At 39.3% G+C, this 21162-nt stretch overlaps 1 protein-coding gene across 8 annotated transcripts in view; it reads left to right on the top strand.

Moving 5' to 3' along the window:
- NCOA7 (nuclear receptor coactivator 7) overlaps positions 1 to 21162 on the top strand; it is a 130739-nt gene that overhangs the window by 44844 nt on the left and 64733 nt on the right. For all 8 annotated transcript variants that reach the window (XR_006728417.2, XM_045524468.2, XM_074368403.1 and 5 more), the window contains one exon: positions 15104 to 15324. Coding sequence is in view for 7 of the 8 variants with exons in the window: in XM_045524468.2 (XP_045380424.1) it covers positions 15104 to 15324 (221 nt within the window). In the remaining variant the exon portion in view is untranslated. The remainder of the gene's footprint in view (positions 1 to 15103; positions 15325 to 21162) is intronic.

Genomic DNA, 21162 nt, shown 5'->3' with positions numbered 1-21162 from the left:
GGGGAAAAAAAACAGTTGGGGGATTCGCTGGCACCCATAAGTTAAAAGTCTTGGGATAGATTTTAGATTTGATATAAGGAATGCCTGGATTTGGGACCCAAACAATGTCATCATGACTCAGCTTCTCTGTATCTAAGTTCTTCTGTTCTTTTGTCTTCCTTCTCAGGGTTCACTTGATAAACATTGCCAATGCAGGATCTCCCCTGTGCAACAGCAGGCAAACTGAGTGTGTTACCAGTGGTTCATAGCAGTCCTTAGATTCACTCCAATTGGACCAGCTTAGATCATGTGCTGGTCCTTGGAGTAATTACTGCAGCTGGGTAGATGTGCAGGAGAGGCCTCAGTGCTTTGACTGGCCTGGGACAAATACAGTTATCCCTTGGACAATGCAGGAGTTAGGGGCTCTGCCCCCCCCTCCGCGGAGTCGGCCCTCCGCATCTGTGACCCCTCTGTATCCATGGTTCTGCTTTCACGGATTCAACCAGCCTCCGATCCTGCAGCACTGTAGTATTTACTGTTGGAAAAAATCCCCACGTAAGTGGACCTGTGCAGTTCAAAGCTGTGTTGTGCAAGAGACAGCTATGTTTCGTCCTGGAGCTGGGTGGAACCCTACCCAGATATGGTGTTAAAAGTGGGGAAAGGGTATATTTATTGAAAATTGGTCACTGATGCTAAAACAAGGAGGAAAAGATTGTAAGGAGGTCAACAAAAGTCTACTGCAGTTATCTGTAGTGTGTCAGGCACTGAACCGGGCACTGGAATTGAAGTTTTTAAAAAGAATGATCTATGTTGAGTCGTGGTGAATTTCTAGGCACTGAAGTGTATTGAAAGAGTCTGTAAATATATTTATTCCATCGTTGGTTAATTCAATGAGATGACTTTTAAGGAGCTTTCCTACCTGAAAATTTTATGATTTGTACTTCTTGGAAAACAAAATGGAAAAGATAATTTTTTATTAGCTTAGATAATTATTTTAGCATTTTAAATTATTATTTTTACCATTTTAGAATTTTAAATATTATGACAGCTTTATGTAGAATTCTGAAGTCTCAATTCAGTGCTTTCTTTAACATCACAGATCACCTAAAACAATATCTCAGTGTAGAAAAAATTAATATAGGTTGATGAAGAGCACCTTATTTTTGTGTGGATAGTAATCTTGCAAAGAATATAACAGTTGCTAGATGCTGAATTTTAGTTTTTGCCCGTGCTGCTGTGAATTGCAGTGTGTAATACGTGGGTCACATGTTGAGCCTTGCTTTTTACTGACTGGGGCTTCTTTGCCCTAATCCATATAAACAGAGATGGAACTTTCCTTTATTTGACTTTCATTTGAACTGTAGCTAATATACTGCCTGCAGAGAGTCTCACTGGTAGTTAAAAGCACATTTATTTTCCTTCATCTTATGAAATATTATTATCATTATATTTTGGTTTTGTTCAGAAGCCTTCTTCAATCTCAGCTGAAATAAAGCCCAGCTGAGTTTTCTTACGGCTTAATGCAGGAACATGGAAATCCACAGGAAGTTTGGATGACTATTATCCCAATATTATATAGGGGTAAAAGAGTTCTATTATGTGCATGAAAATTAAAAGGAATTTCTCAGATCGGAACATTTTAAACTGCACAAACAAATGTAGGTCTATAGGAAATTACCTTGCCTTTTATAAATTGCTATTAAAAATGAAAAACAAAATGTAATAAAATCAAAGTGAAAATTTCTTGGTAAAGAACCCTTTTGGAGAGGGTGGTTTGGTTACTCGGTTAACGGCATATAATGAACTTTGTTTCACCACGGTGCGCCAGATGACATATTAGGTATGAAGAGGAGTTAATGATGGGAAAGTCCAGTTCTCTTTACCGGGGGAAATGGGCAGGGGTTCGAGTGGGAGGGGAGTTGTTAGGTCTTAGGGTAGCTGTCCTCCTCAAAGCACCTTATATTCTTTAAATTAGTAGATTGGCGTTGGGTGGAGTTTGACTTCTGTCATTGTAAGGATCTCAAACAACTTTATTTGCAGTATTAGATTTTTTTAGCCTATGTGACAAGGTGTGGGATTCAAGGATTTTATCAATTTGTGGAATTTGACATAGATAACTCAGCTTAAAATAAGCCTACTTTATCATTCCAGGACTGAAGTTTGTTCATTTCTTGTTTATCTGTCCATTCATTCACTCATGCCTCGTCTTATTCCACAAAGATTTCAGGCACCTTATAAAAACTGCATGTATGTAACCCATATATATCAGCAGCCTTGTTTTGGTCTAGTCCCCGCATTACATCACATTCAAAGAAGTAAGTATGACTGTGAAAATAATTCAGATATTTACCTCTCATAAAACATCCCTCCCAGAGGGGAGTAAATGCATTATATATAACAGAACTTAAAAAAAAAAATCCTCTTTCCCCATCTCTCTGAGCTTTTACATGGCTGTCAGCTATTTCCCCAAATTTTGTCTGTCTTCTTGAAACCTACACAAAGGGTCTCCTCAAATCCAGTCAGTCCTTACCTTTCCCCTTCCCTCTCCCTTCTTTTTTAGGTACCTTTCCTTCTGTTTCCTCTCTCACTGTATGTTCTTCTCTACTTCTCTCCTCGTCCTAATTTATTTTATTGTGTCAAATTTATTATTTTTTTTGTCAGTAAGCCCAGAACCAGGGAAAGGGGAAGAAGCCCAGACTCACAGCCAGCATTTCCCTCAGGAGGCAGCGTAAGGAATGAGGTTGCAGTTATCCGCACATGAACGTATTTTCTCTTTGTTGCCATTACAAAAAGTTGTCGAATACTAATTAAAAATTTGCAAGTCCAAGCCAGGGAACATATAAATTGAGATGAACAACAGAACACTAAACTACATGTTGTTAATTGTGTAGTTGACTCAGAACTATAGTTGACCCTTAAACAACATGGGTTTTAACTGCTTGGTCCACTTATGTGCAGATTTTTTCAGTCTGTCAGCTCTCTGAGTCTGCAGATTCTGCTTCCGTGGATTCACCCAACCATGGATCGACCATTTACTATAGAATCTGAGGTTGGTTGAATCCGTGGATGCAGAACTAGCTGACATGAGGGGCTGACTATGGGACTTGAGCATCCATGGATTTTGATATGTGGCTGCAGGTCCTAAATCAATCCCCCATGGATATGGAGGGAGGACCATACTTCATGGTCAGTGATATAAAGGGACTGGTTTTCCGTTGTTCTCCCTAATCATGAGTGGAGCACATCCCCACCTGAGTTCCCCAGGTGACAAAGCCCTTCCTAGCCTCTAATCCTAAAGTTATATGAGACTTCACTTCCTAGATAAAAGAACACTTTAAAATGTAGTGGTAGTGTCTTTAACATCCATAAAGACAATTTATTGCAGTGACTGTCGGTGAAAAGAGTGGTCATGATGCCAAACCATGACTCAGTTCCAGACCTTCTGCAGGAGGCCAGCACATATCGTCCAAGACTGCAGCTTTCTGATGATCTGAATTGACCTAAGAATAAAATCTGATGCTGTCTGTGGCAAAAAATGCAAACAGTGACCTTAGGGACCAAAACAGTGATGTGAATGAGTGGACGATGAGTGGTGGCTGCCAGCCTCAGGCATGGGGCACAGCACGTGAGAGGGGACTGGTGACTGGACAGCATGTGCCCTTTCAGAGGAGGGAGGCCACTGTTGCTCTGCTCCATCCTGTTTTGCCATGTGGGGCTCCGCTCCAGTGCTATCATGTCTTCTAATTCTTCAGGGTGAGCCTGAAATCCAGATTTTAGTGTGCAGTGCCCCCATTTTAAATGCTCATCATTTAGTCATTTGGATTTTTAGAAAGCGCCTGTGGACCAAGCAGAACTTGCCAGCAGGCGTTCAGTCATCATCTCTCATCAAAGGAAAGGGTCACCTGCCTGTTTTTCATACAAGCCTTTATCAGTGTCCCCTCCCTCTTCTCTGCTGTGCCCAAGGTTGATTGGTTCTCTGGCAAAGTCTAGAATCTGGTGTTCTCTGATTCAGCTACGCCAACTGGGTGTCCAACCAGTCAGTTCAATTCTGACACAAACAGCCCTGAGTCAGTGTCAGACTCCACAGATTTAAAGGCTCAGTTTCTCAAGACTGCCCGCACTCCAGATGCTCCTTGTAAGTTCCAGATCCCCAGTCAACCCATACATATAACCAGTTTGGCTACAAATTCCCATGATTGCCTCCTCAGATTTGAATTCACTAGAATGACTCACAGGACTCAGGAAAACACTTCACTTACATTTACCAGTTTATTATAAAGGGCTTAACTCAGGAATGGCCCAGTGGAGAGAAGCATAGGGCAGAGTGTGGGGGTGGGGCTGTGCAGAGCTTCCCTGTGCTGTCTGCATGGGCCACCCTCCTAGAATATCAGTGTGTCTGTCCACCAACCTGGAAGCTCTCTGAGCTCTGTCATTTAAGGGCTTTTCTGGAGGTTTCATTTGGTAGGCACAATTGACTGAATCTTTGGCCATTGTGACTTAACTCAAGCTCCAGCCCCTCACCCCACGCCCCTCTCCTGAGGTCTGAGGGGTGGGGACTGAAAGTTTCAGGTTTCCAACCACGGCTTGGTGTTTCTGGTGACCAGCCCCTATCTGGAAGCTATCTAAGCCTCTTCCCTCCCTCCCCCGACCCCACCAGGAGTCATCTGTTTAGCATACAACGACATTCTTATTACTCAGGAGATACCAGATGTTCTGGAAATTCTGTGGCAGAAGCCAAGGGAGGAAAAAGATCACATATTATTTTTTATTGAACCACAGATATTTTTTTGATGTTTAAGAGCAAACTAGTGTACTTGAGAGATGAACACTGATGAGGGTTTTTGAAGACCCCAACCAAGACAGCCACGAGGTTGGAAGGTCATTGCCTTGGAGATGCGCCCTTAGATACATGAAAGCAAGGCCAGGATTAAAAAAAAAAAAAAAAAAAATCTGTGTTTGGGTGACTCTTATACACAAGTGAGTCGCCCCAGAGTTCTATGCTCATTTTAGAAGGGAAACGTTTCCAAGTCGGTATTACTGGTCTCCCACTCCCTGAATCCTGTTTTTGAGCATTGAACTTCCCAAGGATATGGCTAGTATGTATGTCAACTGGAAAACATACATCTGAGAAATTGAATGGACATACTGGACGTAAACAAACTAAATTGCAGGCATCTGCCAAATAATGTTTTAAAATTTATGCCTGATATTAGATTATTCTTTATGAAAGCATCTATAATGATATAAGATGAGTTACGAGCCCATGTTCATGACATTGAAATAACATTATCATAAGCGGGTAAGTATACGTGTGTGTCTAAAGTTGTTCAAAAGCAGTTAAAATATTAGAATATATTTTAAAAGTTGGAAGGGGAGAGAAGTTGAGTTAGAGCATATTATAATTTTATGCCACTCATTGTTTTCTGTCATCAGGCCATTTCTGCTGATCATAAATGTTACGTTTCACTCACTAGGCCTTAGGAAAGCATTAATTTATACACTAAACTGATGGCTTTCAGGATTGTATTTTTTCAGCCTTATTTTTCTTCCATGTTTCTGTAATTTTAGCAGTTCACAGAGAATTGGGTTAAAAATATGAGAGCAAAATCCTTGGCAACTTTGTATTTCTGCTTGAAAAATTTGAAAGTAGCTATGCTTTAATTAGTCACTTGTTTTGCTGAAATGGTTTCAAGAAATCAAAAGTTTCTGTTTCTCCATAAGAATTGTGTCCCTGAAATATATTGCTGTTATACTGAAATATACATCCTAATGCTGTGTTTGTACATGGGGAGTCTGAGCATGACTCATTGTGAGTAAAAAATATTCAAAAAAAGTTAACTGACTTTAAAAAAGATTTCTGGGCATGCTAAGGAGCTCTAGGAAAAGAAAGAAAGTATTTGGAGGACTTCTTGGCTTCGTAAGTGATCATAAACAGTGAATAACTGATTTTGGTGAAGATTTTAAAAATCAGATATGAAAATGAAATGGACTCTTTAGAAATAGTCTGTTAAAATTTTTCCTTCCAATATCTCCACCTCCAAGAGGCTGTTTTGGAGTCACCCAACATGAAATGAAAGCTCATGTCTGTAATGTTTTCATTGTACCTCTAGTTTTCAGGATAGTCCTAAGGAAATTTTTTGTTTTTTCTTAAGAAATACGTGCTTACTGCCAGTCACTTGCAGCAGTGAACTTTCCTGAGTGACATGGACAAGACACTGCATAGGTGTAGTCATGACTGAGACATGAGAAACGAAGACACTGAAGTCATAGGCTGCTCAGTTAACAACTATCTATGACGCACAAGCTAATTTAGCTAGTGTGGTAAATGGAACAATGACTCCCAGCGGTATCCAGGTGCCAGTCACTGGACCTCGGAATGTTACCTTCTCTGGCTAAAGGACCTTCAAGATAAGATTAAGTTACCGAGCTTGAGATGGGGAGATAATCCTGGATTATCTGAGTGGGCTTCTAAGTACAATCTCTGTCCATGTAAGAAGGAAGCAGAGGGAGACGTGACTGCAGCGAAGAACATGGTGTGACACTGAAACCAGGTACTGTGCTTTGAAGATGGAAGAAGGGGCCACAGGGAGTGTGGCTCTAGCAGCCGGAGGAGGCACGGAAGGAGCCTGTGCGGGGAGGGGGGCCCCGCACTGATTGCGGACTCCTGACCGCGGAACTGTAAGGGAATATGTGTGTGTCGTTTTACGCTGCTGAGTTTGTGGTGCTTTGTGACAACAGCCATCGAGAGCTAGCACAGCAAGCTAGTTTGACCATAGTAAGTTAAATACCCACATACATAATACCGTTGTGAAGGAAAGGGGAATTTTAAAGCTGCCAAATACTTTGTCATCACTGAACACTTTTATTTGCAGATTTTGGTTAACTTCTGTCTTGCTGTTTCTCAGCTTACTCTTGACTCAGAAAAGGTAAAATTCCTAATATTTAAATACTGTATTTACGGGACTTTACTCTTAGCACAACACAGTTCTCTTATCTCCCAGAGCAAGTTCCCTTTTCTGGTTCCCTTCCTCAGTCTCGCTGAGGCGTGGATCACCATTGTTAGTGCTGTCGGTTTCCCTGTAACTCTTTTAGGCTGTGGCTCAGCATCCTGATTTTTAGAAAAGGGAACCAGGCTCCCACACGGGCAATCCATATATGCAACAAAAGCCAGTCTTGTTTCATAAATACAAGGCAAACATTCTACACAGTATGCATGCATCTTGCGGCAGTGCCATTGTGATCCTGGTACTGGGGGGGAGCATATAAGGTTCTCTGAAGTCTCCATTATGAACCCACCCCAAGGCTGCTCTGAAAGTGTGACTGTTTACGTCCACTCCTGGCACCTGCACTGTGATCACCAGAGTCCCTTAAGAGCTGCTGATTCCATCACTGTTAGAACAGCACAGAAAAGGGGAGATTTTGTGGTTTGTCCCCGATTGGCATTCTTTGTAGCAGTCTTTATTAGAAAGCAGTCGTTTGTTGAGGCCAGGGGAAGTTCTGTCACGTGTATGTGTGTTCACCTGTATGGATGTATTGAGCTCAAAGCCAAAGGATCTCTTTTTCTAACTGCATTTGTTCTTTGGAACCCCAGGGTATTTCCATTTGAACTGATGAATTCTCTTGGAGGTAGGTGGGGATTTCATTACCAAAATTAGACCAAGTGAAAAAATGAACGCACATTTCAAAAGGTAGCACTGGAATCAGGTACATCTACAGATTTTTCCAGGGATTGTACCTGAACTTTTAGGTTTTATTTGATTATAATTCCAAGAGAGAATTTTCGTTAGGTGAGTGTTTTGTTTTATTTTTCAATGATTTCCCCCCGCCCCCCCGCCTCTGACGTGAAGTTTGATTTTATTTGGCATTTATCCCAGTTGGGAATTTGCAGAGGGAACTGAAAACTGACCTTGCATTTGTGAAATCACAAAATAAAGTGGAATATCAGAAATGATGTTCTTCTAGAAATAATAAATAGCTTTGTGCTGGTGACTACATTCACAGCAGAGTTAACTAAAATTAATGTTTATGCACAATGAGAAGAAGAATGTCTAGAACCTCTCAGATACCTTCTGAGTTGTATTTTCTTGGATCCTGAGGAATCCCCGAGTAACGACAACAGCAGTGGCACAACCGAGTAGTAACGTTGGGGTATTGAGCTCTTAACTGGGAACCAGGCAGAGCTCGTGTTTAATAGTACAAGTAAGCCTTCTGTATACTACTTAGTTTAATCATCAAAAAAGCCACCTGAGGCCATTATTTCCCTTTCACAGACAAGGAACCTGAGGTTGAGATTTAGGAACTTGCCCAGGGGTGCATACCTAATAAGGAATAATGAGGATGCAAACATAGATGTTTCTGGCCCACAGGCTGAGCTTATTCCGTGGCAATGCCCCGTCTCCCTGAGTCTGGAAATGGCACGAGTCAGGTGTAGGCAACCAGGAAAAAACAGCTTAGACTCTGAAGGTCAGAATAGTGCAGTGACAAGGTTGCAGTGGACCAGCCAAGGACAAGAACTAAGAGGAGGTCCCCTGAGGGCGACAGACCAGCTCTGCCTTGATACAGAGGGGCGTTGGGGCTGCAGGGCATTCGTTCCCTGTTGATGGCTGGACTTAGGAGAAGGAATGAACCCCTGAGCCAGGCTGAGCGAAATGTGGCCATAGCTGCAGGTGTTTAATTTTTTTAAATGTGTTTGCCATATAATTACAAAAGTTGCATGTGTCCTTAACTGTACAAAAAATTCAACAACACCAGCTTACACAAATGTGACATGAAAGTTGCCCTTCTTCTCCACTGACCAACCCTTTAACTGTACCTGTGTATCTAAACCTAAGTACATATGTAGCTAAATGGACTAGTTGTTGGTCTTGGAGGGTTTTACTTTATTTTTTGTTTTGTTCCACAAAATTAAATGCATGCTATAATATTGTTGTATAACGTTTTTAATGAAACAATATTACATCTCCATCTTTTATCTTAGTACTCTGATTTCCCTACAGAGGCAATTTTTGGGGAGAAATATTTGTCTTAAGACTGAGTTGAGGGGGTGGGCAAAATGGGTGAAGGTGGTCAAAAGGTGTACATTTCAGCTATACAATAAGTTCCAGGGATGTAACGTACAGCATGGTGACTATCGTTCATGTGTGTTGTATATTTGAAAGTTAGTAAGAGAGTAGATCTTAAAAGTTCTCATCACAAGAGAGAAAAATTTGTAACTATATGTGGTGGTGAATGTTAACTAGACTTATTGTGTTGATCATTTCACAAAATATGCATATATTGAGTCATTATGTTGTTTGTACACCTGAAACTAATATAATACATGTCAATTATATCCCAATAAAAAAATACGTAGGGCAATTGCATGTGATTTGAGAGGTCCCAGCTTGGACCTGACCTGCTTGGATACTTCCAGTGATGGGGAGGTCATGTCTTTGTGAAGCAGCTGGTTCTATTATTGATTGTTCTGATAGAAACTTACATTGAAGTAATGTTTAATTCTCCGTGACTTCCTCTTGTTCATTAGTATGTTCTCTGGACTTCACAGACCACATCTCATCCCCTCTTCACCTGTAACTGGATGAAATGAGACACCAAGGGAATATGCATAAGAAAATTTAAAAATGAAAAAACTGAAAAAAGACTAAGACAAATAAGAAGGTTATATTGCCTCCATGGCTGGTCAGTTTTGACACTTTCTAGTTTTCTTCATGGAGCTACTAGCTCCAAATTGTAGAGCAGAGCTTCTTTGCTGTTTTTGGGGTTTTTTTTTTTTTTTTTTTGGTTTGTTTGTTTGTTTTTGGTGTCTGAAGGGTGTTCTGTCTTGGCCTCTGGACTTTCGCAGGGCTTAAAACTCTTTAGTGGAAGGAAGATGAAATCAGATGTGAGGGAGCACAGGAAAGTGCAGACTCTTAGGAAGGTTCGGTTTGGATTTAAAAGATTTTTTTTTAACCTTAAAATAGCTTTAGCACATTTTCTACTCTCAGCCAACTGTTAAAACTAGGCAGGACCTTGAAAATCATGTCAGCCTCTTGCTTTTGTTTACCTTAGAAGTCCTAGAGAGTTTACCGTATTTCCATAGAAGGTCACAACTGATTACGGGCACAGCCAAGCCCAGAACCTACCTCTTTCCTTCCTGTGAGTATGTTTTCCACTGAAGCCCACTAGACTGCCAAACCATCATCCCCCAGAGAGCTGTGAGAATCCCCAAAGCCCAGTGGATTTTATTTTAGAGTCACGATATGCCTACATGCCCTAGAGCACTTGCAGGAGAGGTCCCGGAGGCCTCGTGGTGTGGCCATTGTGAATTCCCACTCCGAAACTTCACTAAGCCCGTGACCTTGGGAAGCGGCCCTAGTTTTTCTCAGCCTTCCTTCTCTTATCTGTAACATGGAGATAAGACTGCCTCCCTCCTTGGCTTTTTGTGAGGTTAGGATAATGTTTGTAAAGGACGTAGCACAGAGCCTGGTTCATTAGTAGTTGTTGTTAGAAGAAAGCCCTTTCAAGCTTTTCATGATAATCTTTTTTAAAGTTTTTAAAATCTGACAATATATGTGTTAAATTATTATAGGAAGGAGACTTCAAAGACTAAATACTTAAAAACATTTTCTTTTTTTGGACTAGCTATTGTACATGGTTTAAAATCCAAAATATACAAAAGAGAACTCAGTGAAAAGTAATGTTTCTTACTCTCTCTTTACCCCCAGCGACTACCTTACTTTTACTGGAAACTCACTTAACCAAAATTTTTGTGTACCCTTATAGACATATTCTATGCACATACTCAGTAGGCTTTAAATATTAAATGATTTCTACCTTCACTCTTCCCTCTAGTCTCTGGCTAATAGGGCTGTTGACTCAATAGCTGTCGGTCAGCACTGTCCTGTACTTTCTGTGATGACAGAAGTGTTCTGTACGTGTGTTGTTCAGTACAGAACCCACCAGCACATGAGTCTGTTAAGTTCTTAAAATATGGCTCTTGCAACTGGAAAACTGTATTTTACATTTTTATTTAATTTTTATTAAATTTAATAACCACAAGTGGCTAGTTAGTGGCTACCATATTAAACAATTTATGTCAGTGGCACTTTGTATATAAACACATTGACCTCCAATTGTGGAATTAAGGACAGAGTCATAGAGAACCACTAATTTGATAGTAATGAAGGAAGTCTATAGTTTAATACATTTTAAATTATATGTGGCTAATATATTTTATTTTTAATTATCTAAATGAGGAGATGGGAGTTTATTTTTGAGAACATAATGCAAATTAGAGAAAGCTGTGGAATGGCATGCTTGTAGAGGAGCAGATCTCAACCAAGTTAGAGCGTGGCCTCATTTATCCATTTCTTCATCTAGGAAGTATTTATCAAATAGCTATTATTAACATGCTTAGGCCCTGGGAGTATGGCATTTAACAAAACCTAGGCAAATCCCTGCCCTCGTGAAGCTTTCCCTCTAATGTTAATGAAATTCTTCTCCCTCCATTCCGTGCGCTCCACTGGAGGTCAGCAAGCAACAGAGGAACCCCCTGGAAGGAACTTGTTCCAGGCGCTGGCTTTGATAGCTGCCCGTGCTCTGAACTGACTTCCTTTAGTAAAGGAAAAAGCCTCAGAGCAAAACAATTTTCATTCAATTACTAAAAAATGCTTTCTTTATCTGTGTAACCTTATTGGTTTCTTCAGTCTGCTAACTCTGGGTCAGATACGAGTAGGGAAAAACACGTGTGTCTTACAAGTACACATGATGTTAACATGTTAAGAGCCAAGAGACTCTAAAGCAAGCCCTTTAGTATTCCTTTGTGGAAAGGTACCTAGAAGAAGCCCAGACTCATGATGGTGAATCATTGTCTCATTCTTCTGCCCTTGGGGGAGGTCTGGATAGTGTAATGGCCCTACCTTCGCATTGTCTCCCCCAAACAGTGATTCCTTCTTTAGTGTTGGCATTTCATTTGATTTGAGTGTTATTCTTTTACTTTTCTGCATTTTCCAGATTTTCTAGCATTAATATGTATTATAAGAATAATCAATTTTATTGGGGAAAAAACAGTCCAGTCAGAGAGATGATGAAAGCCTGAAATGATTCCATGGGAACAGAGATCAAGAAGAGAAGATAAATTTGAGACCAAGAGGTTTAGGAAATAGAACTGACGGGACTTGTGAGAGGAGACTGAGCAATAAACACTTGTTTTATGTAATGTGATCTATTTTAAAGAAAGGCAAATGTAGCATCACAAAGGTTTTGTTTTTTTTTTTAAATAAGCACCTCTCCCCACAGGGGTTTTTTTGGTTTTTGTTTTTTTGCCATCATAGCAATCAAATGTTAAATATGTCTTATTATTTTCAGTCACTCACCTGTTAAGATGATTTGCCACGTATTTTTTAGTTCACCATATAAAATATGTGCATTTGGGGTCATTAAAAAAGCTTAGGTGAAACAAGGGGAGTTTATTTTCCTGTATAACTTTTTGTTTTCAGTTTGCCTTAATTTAGTGATAACAAACCCTTCTGTGAGACTGCCTTACAATGATAGAGACTGACTTAGAGAACAGAAGGGAAGGCCCAAGAGATAAAAGCCCTAAAAAAGAGTGTTTGAAGAGCACTGACTATACCACATTCATCAGATTGGCAGTTACTCCCCCCTAGAAAAGGTGTCAGAAATGTATTTCCATGCTTTGAGGGAGGATTTTACAGCAGGCTTCCAGAACTCCAGCCTGATTTCCAGTTACAAGATCAGCATGTTCCACTCATATTGATAACCTCCAGAGAAACAAATTCTCATGATTCTCTAGTCAAAACAAAAGATGTGGCTGATTGTAAAATTACTGAAGTGTTAAATTCTACTCTGCTGTTAAACAAGCTTGGCATTGCTGTTTTCTAGCATTTTTTTTTTCTGAAATAACCACGATGTTTGGCTATATGTGAGGACAATAACTGTGTGGAAAAGGGGAAAAGTCAAAGAAACAGTGTGTCACAGTGTGTCCCGTTTTGTTATTTCCACGTGTGAAAATCAGTCTTTAATGAGATGTCCCAAACAGTGCTACTGTTCATCAGAACATGTGCCCTAAGTCTGAGTGCGTTTAATTATTGTGGGGACAGTGAAATGAGGACATTTAAATCAACTTACAGTGGAAAAATTCAGAAGATTAAGAAGCAACAACATTTCTCAGGCTGCTCAGAACGAATTTTTGAGCTCTCTTCTCTCCTCCCGGGAAGGAATCACTGTTGGAAGTGGGCAGTAAAGTTCATCACCAGCATGTTTTCCTTAAACCAGTACGTCAGGACAAGATCAGCATGTCGTCTGGATGTAGCAATCCGTGCTCTGCATAGACCTCCCGAAGCAAAGGGCTGGTCTCTGTGTGATACGTAGGTTACTGCATGTTCATTTCAGCCTCATGCAGAAACCGTGGTCGAGAGAGAAATTATTTTAAAGGAGCATTATCTGACTCAGTTTTGCAAAGAGCCACTTAGTCTTTTACCAGGGAGGGAAAAAAAAAACAGTTTAAAATCTGAGAGTAGAAAATAAAAATGTGTTTACAAGGATGTAATGCCTTTTTACGAGTTTCCTGTTTTGTTTAGTTTATGGTTTTGTTTGGTTTTTGACAAGTAAACATAAAGAGGTAGCAAAACTAAGAGCTGGGGGAATATATTCAACTATGATTTTTCCTCCAGCAGTCTTTTCTCCTAGGTTGTGTACTCATTTATTAGCCAATGAAAATCTAAGAACTTGGATGCTGAGTGTTCAGTGACTAACAGCCTAGTTGAAGTGTTTTGTTAGAACGTGGGGCTTTATCTCAAAGCTAAGTGTGTTATATATCTTACCATGCTTAGTTCTCATGTCATCAGATGACTGTATTTGAGTATATTCTACTGTTTCTGTTTCTGTTTGTGTGTGTTCTGTTGTTGACGTATTATTTCAATTGATCCTAATAAAAGACCCTGTTAGATAGTTAAACCTCAGTGAGGGATCTCTTTAGATTGTTTAATTGATTTGTCCATCATCAGAGAGTAACGCAGCATAAAATCAAATATTAGTCCCTGTACAGTCCTACTTGTTTGTTTATATGTATGTATGTTTATTTGTTTATTTAATGGTTATCTCCTTTTTCTCCCCAAACCTGTCCTTATCCATTGCCCAACATCAAATTGGATGGATGCTCAAGAGAGCAAAGGAAATAGATGTGTGAGAGAAAGCTGACTGCCTAAATGGAAGGTGGTGGGGAGTGGAAGGGAAGGATCCTAATTTTAAAATATTTATGTGGGCAGACTGCCACATATAGTCGAGGCCAAGGCCCTTATTCTTTGCATTCTGGGAAGGTAAAAACGTTCTTAAAAAGCTTAGTGAGTATAGACTGACACATCAATTAACTGGAGTGATACATCAATTGGAAAATATTTTGAGTTATTGGATTATGATGAATTACGTATGATAAACTTCCTCTCTTAAATATCTTTGACTCAGGAGTGAAGAATTAAAAACATCAAGTATGTTAACTAATGTATCTGTCAGCAGTTATGTTGGTAATCATAGTAACTATATTGTCATTATGGCATTTTCTATCTCAGGAAATATGGCTGCCTCTTCAGTACCACGATCATACGTATAAAGGAAAAGAATTACTCAGACCTGAACCAGTTCACACCTTGCCAAACCTTTATACTCAGTGTGTGAGCCAATTATACAAGATTTGTTTTTATAAATGTGCTTGCCCATCAGTCTGAAGGTACCCTTGAAATCAGCAACACTTCTTTAAAAAAAAAATGTAACTCACCAAAAAACATGTCTTTAAAGCAGGGTAGCTGTGTATCTTGATAAAAAATATTCAACATTTTGTAGCCTACAGAGAGTCTAGTTTTTCCTCAGGACTAAAGCATTTCCCAGTCATTTTTTGAGATGTAAGTACTGAGGATATAAAATTGAGGAAAGGCCACAGATCTCCACATAAGAATTTTTAAGTGATTAGAAAAGAAAAAAAACAGGAAAGTATAATTGATGATAATATAAAGAAAGTGTTTTCAATATCAGCTAATTAGTTTCTTAAAGCCCAGTTGCATGAAATTAATATAATTTTTCCTAGCAAATCATTTATCCAATGTTTTTCCCTTTTTTTCCTCCTCATTCCTAGATTGAAAAAGAAAAAGCAAGCCAAACAAAATGCAGAAGCAGCCTCAGCTATGGCTACAAGGACTCACACTGGAAAAGAAGTTCCTAATACAGTCATTTTAGAACAAGACAAGTGCAACGTTGCTGTGGAAGAGGAATATGTAACTGATGAGAAAAAAAAGAGAAAAAGTAGTCAGTTAAAGGAGATCAGGCGTACAGAGCTCAAGAGATATTATAGTATTGGTGAGTATCAGTGGCCATTCTGCAGCATTTTCATTTTAAAAATCTAATAATTTTTAAAAGATCATGATTTGTAACTGATGATGATAGTAATAATAGTAACAGTTTACTGAGCAGCTGCCATGTGCCGCCAGCCCTTGTATTATATACGTGATCTTATATAAAGGGAATGACAATGAAATAATGTTGGTGTGTCTTGTTTAATTTTATGTTCCCAGCATGTAACACAGTGCCTAGCACCTAGCTTGTGCTCATAAACATTTATTGAATGGTCACTTTCCCTATATGAGAAGTATTTTTCTTACTGTATATAGGCGTATACCTAACAGTGTTGATAGAAATGGCCTGCCCTGTGTGGTATCAGCTGGGCAATAAGAAATGGACAATAGGACGTGGCCTAGCATCCGTTAGTTAAAAAAAAAAAAAGATGACAATGATGATGATGACTTTGGAACTATAGTTAAGGGGGACCTTAAAATGAGTCCACAGTGCGATAGGTTTCTGAGGTTAGACCCTGCATCCGAAGCTGCATTAGCACAGGTGGCATGTCCGGCATGACGGAGGTGATAGTCTGCTCTGCTTGGACTGTCCATCTCATCCCTACTGCTCCTGTCACGTGCAGGCCTGGAGTATGTTCAAAAGAGAAGGCAGAGAAAGGGAACCAGGAGTTGAACCTTGACGTGTCATCCAGGGTACAGAATGCTCAAGATTGCTGGGCTCAGAGGGAGAAGACTGAGGAAGTCTCTGAGAGTAAACTGCATTACAGAATGTGGAACGTGGGCTGGTAGCAAGGACTTGTTCCCCACGGCCCCAGACCTGGCCCAGTTAATGCCAAAGTTACCAGGAGACAGATCTTGTCTCTGTGTCTAACATACCTTTTCTCCTAGTGCTGATCAAAGATAAAAGGGGTGCCACTGGGATGGGTATAAGTGTGGTTTTGCTGACATCGCTCCAGCCGAGGCAGAAGAGGTATCTGCAGCAGAAAGCCTGTGGTTTGTAGCATTCTAGTGGTTTCCTGTGATTGTGTCGTGTAGTACATAGCTTCGTGGATGCCTTTAATCTGAAGCCATTCAGCATTTTATTAAAAAAAAAAAAGTCAACCTATTTGAAAGAGACTTCTGTGTGATTAATAACATTCCTTTTAAAATTTAAAGTGTTGGGCATTATCCCTTGCTTGCTAAAAGGGAAAGAGGAGTAAGGAAAATTGCATTTCACATCTTTTACATAGGATTTGTACACATTGGACGTTTGAAAATGTGTGGTTTTTACAGTTGCACAGTTTAAAATGTCATCTTTTTTCATCCTTACTTTAAATGCTGTTGCTTTCGAAGCATGTTAAAGTGGAGACAGTTTGTTCTGGAGGGTTTCCCTGATAGCGGCTGGTGGATCCTGTACGTTGAGTTTTCTTTTCTCATGAGGCTGTACTAACTGCAGGTACTGCATTAGGATAGCTTTTTAAAGGACTGCACTCTGTTGCATGTGTAAAGTTTTGAGTCTGTGACAATACCCTTCACTTTACTCTTTACTTAACAACTCTCACTTGACTTCACAAAATCACCTCAGTCATCGCTTTTCCAGGAGGCCCTTCCTGTCCCTGTACCAGTTAGATGTCCCTTCTGCATTGTCATCATGGATTTATTTATCTGCTTCTGTCTTTACAGGCTGTCATGGCTAGGACCCTGGGTTATTTAGCTTTGGGTAGGATCTGCATTATAGGTGCTCTTTAAATGTGCATTTAATGGATGAATTAATACAGAGATGAATGAATACTTTGATTTGTTTGAGTTTCATGAAAATTCTGGAAGGTTATAGGCGACAGTGTAGTAGTTGGGTCGGAATTATCCTGTGATTTTATTTGGTGACAGTAAGTAAAGAGATGCCATCATAGCTTTTCATCTTCTCTCAAGAATGGCTGTAATAACAACTGGTTTGAGAGTTTGGGGCATTTCCTCAGGAGAATCTAGTGCTTATAGAAAATTGCTACGTGGGCCACTGAACCCTGGGGTTCCTTGTCCCTTTTCACATCTGACTGAAGCTGACAAACACCCGTGTTGGCAGGTTTGCTTGATCTCATCGGCTGACCTGGCATATTCCCTAGGTCCCCACCCCAGCATGTTGTTCTGTACCACTAGGTGGAGCGTTAGACCTCAAGTCGAAAGTAATCCCAGTTGAAGTTCTTTTGGTGGCTCTAGTCTGGGGAGGAGAGATGCCAAAATGGGAGGATCTTGTCAGCCACATTAAGGATTTGGACTTTATCCTGTGTCAGTGATTGCCATTGAGGAAGCATCATTAACTCTATTTTAAGATGATAAATCCAAGGACAGTGAATGGAGCTGAGCCTGAAGGCAAGTTGTGCTGGTTGGAGACTGGGGCAGAGGAGAAGGGGCACCTAAGGAGAGATTTTGTTCACAGAATCAGCAGTAGCTGGTGACCAATGTAGTGTGTGAGGGAGAAAAAGAAGAGAGTCAAGAATTGACAAACTAGAAAACTCAAGAAGAAAGAAGGAAAATTTTGAATTTATGTTTGGAGATGTTTTAGAGGTGCCAGGTAAATGTCTAGAGGAGCCTAGAAATTTCAGGGGAGAGGCCTGGAAATTGCTACTTGAAGGTGTGAGGTAAATGCATGCATGTAAAAGTAATCCAGGGAATGCACAGAAAGTCAAAACAAAAAGTTAATGGATGACAAACGGAAGGATCTGTAACAGTATGTTGATTATTGTTTTCTCTGGTTACAGAAATTGCAGGGGAGTTTTGTTTCCTTCATTTTTTACATATTACACATTGAAAAATTATTTTACTATTAATTTGAAAATTATAGAGAAGTGAATAATATAATAGAACAAACCCAAGGGCTTTGAAAAAGAACATTAGACAAATATTAAATTCTATAATCAATATAAAAGAGATTAATTTCTCTTTGTAGGTATCTATTTCCACATCTACAACATTACCTCCCTGATCTAAGGAAGCACATTTTGACAAAATAATGTTTTTACTTGTTAAGCTAGATTTATCTGTGCCTCATTTAAGCCTTGGGTAATAATTTGTTACTTTCTCCTGACACTTAGAAGAACACAACAGCTAAGATATCGATGAAAGATGTTATGGAGAGATTGAGTCACTAGAATTGCCTCGTAACGAAATGGTACCAATTCTCAAAGTGTTTTGTTTTTGAGAAGGGAAGTAGGAGAAAGGAAGTGGAGTAATTACATTGGGGCAGATGCCATCAGATAAATCTAGATCTAGCACCTAGTGTAGCACTGGCACACGGTAAGCATCCAAATAAAAGCTTCTAGAATAAGTGAACTCAACCCTCAGTGCTGTACAGGGCTCTGTATTCTCTTACTCTATGTATTTGTATAAACTCTTAAGGAATTGTTTGATAATAATGCATCTTAATGTATTTTTCAAAATAAGCTACTAAGTAAGTTATGGTTAAATTTGACTCAAGTGTGTAAGAATGTTTACATATGTATCGAATAAGTGTTTGGTCCATATTGCATATCAAAATATGTTAAATGGCATGAATTATGTCAAAACTTTCTTTTATACTAAAGGAATACATTATTCCTTAATCTTAGAATAGTATGCATCTTTACTTCTGTGAAAGTGGAGAGAGGAATGGGGATTTTATAAATGCAGATTACAACTCAATGGGAAGTTCTTTAACTGAGGCACGGGTATATAGGTGTAAGACCTGAAAGAGTTGGAGACATTTTAAAAAGGTAGGAGACAAGCCTACCTTGGAATAAAATGTATTCCTAGGCTTTTGTAGTGTTTTAATATAAAAGATTAATACTAAGAATTCTGGATAGTAAAGTAGGTATTTTAAGAGAATTGGGAGGTGATTTTAACAAACAGAAAACACTTAAGTAGGAATATGGCCAGTTCTGTGGCTATTACAGTAAAGATTTATTTAGGGAAAACCTTTGTAGTATAAAGAACGAATTTAGCTTTTCAGTATTAAATTTGTAATGTCTGTATTAACCATTTCGATTCATAGTTTTTCCTTCTGCATTTGAAAGAACTTAATAAGAGTGAAATAACTGAAACTTTCCACTTTTTCTTTGTTAAACATTTTTGGGGTTTGCTACAGGATGAAAGTAACCAACTACTGATTATTTCCCACGATGGCAACCCTGACACTTGTCCTCACACAGATTACTTTTTCCTAGGGTATTTTTTAACCACATGTGTGAAGACTTCCTATCTGTCTTTTGTCTTTGTTTCACATAGGAAGTTCTGAAAGCCAAAGTTACGCTATTTTGATAAATTAATTCCCAAACATAAAAGTAGGTCAAGCCACAAACATACAGTAGCATGACTCTTCTGTTCAAACACAGTGATCATTCTTTAGAGCTCGAATTAAAGGATTAAAATGTACTTTGATGTGGAAAGAAGATATCAGGAACCTAATTCATATTTTTTTATAATCAAGCAGAATATAAAGACTTGAGGGACTTGGGTATTAAGCAAGTTGAAATTATTAGGATGGCAATAATTGGGTCTGTGCTTCTAGGGGCTATCAAGGAAGTCAGATTACTGTTTAAAGTGAAGTCATACCATGAAAGCCTGGGTGGTGAGCAGGTCCAAGTGCCCCTGGAACACACAGGATTGTCCCAGAAAGAATGCAAGCGTTAAACGAGAAGATAACAGATGTGAGAGTTATACGTGAGGAGGCTGGGAATTAAGGGTGTTCTTGGCAAGGAGGTCAGAGCAATGGTATTCGAATAGAAGCAGGAATCAGACGTAGTATAAGAATACTTTCATGAGCTGAAACTCAAACCTGACTTTTGAAGTCAGAAGAGCTCATCATATTTCAGCAGAATTAAGGGGGAAACTCTGCACTTAGATAAATGGTGGCAGATGTTTACAGATTATAGATAAATGGTAAAACAACAACAACAAACAGGCAAGGAAAAATACTTAAAAAAAAATGGCCTACAAAGGAGCAAAGAAGAGAGGCGCAGACTTCTCCACAGCATGAACACCAGAGGAGTTAAATCTTCAGAACTCTGAAATGAAAGTTGTTTTTCAGACTCAGAGACAACAGCACATCCTCAGACATAGCTAAGGAGTCAGGAAGCATACTTTTTGTGTCATACTTGTCCTGAAACAAAGTTATTGAGAGGGAGTGAGGTTCTTTTCTGAGACACACGTCAAAATGTAGTCCTCACGAATGGAAACATTATTTTATAAAAGACTTTGTGGTCAACATTGCAGTAAGTAAACATAAAATTAGAAATACATAGTCATTGTAAATATGGTTATAAACATGAGTATAAAAAGGCATCATAATTCTTTTTTTCTAGCTTTATTGAGATTTAATTGACATAACATTGTGGAAGGTTAAGGTATACATACAGTGTGTTGATTTGATACACGTATATATTGCAACATGATTACCACCATAGGGTTAGCTAACACCTTCATCTGGTCACATACTTACCATTTCTTTTATGTGGTGAGAATGTTTAAGATCTACTCTCTTAGCAACTTTTAAGTATATCATATAGTATTTTTAACTTTGATCACCATGCTGTTCATGAGATCCTCAGAATTCATTCATCTTATAGCTGGAAGTTTGTACTTTGACCAACATATCTCCATCACCTCCATCCCTTGCCCGACCCCGATCCTCATAACTTGGCTGTGATTGTACCGGGTTTCCCTCAAGGAACACTCTTTCCTTTTCCTATCACACCTTTAGCCCTGCCATTAACACAGTATATTGTAATCCATTCTAGTCACTGAACCAAGCAGCTGTGTCTTTAAAAACCTGCTGTACTAAGAGTTCAAATTCAGAATCTAGTCCTGTTAGGATCATGGGTCTGCATCATGG

The sequence above is a fragment of the Camelus bactrianus genome, chromosome 8 (genome assembly GCF_048773025.1).
Source record: "Camelus bactrianus isolate YW-2024 breed Bactrian camel chromosome 8, ASM4877302v1, whole genome shotgun sequence".
Taxonomy (NCBI): Eukaryota; Metazoa; Chordata; class Mammalia; order Artiodactyla; family Camelidae; genus Camelus; species Camelus bactrianus.
This window is presented reverse-complemented; position numbering and strand designations above follow the sequence as displayed.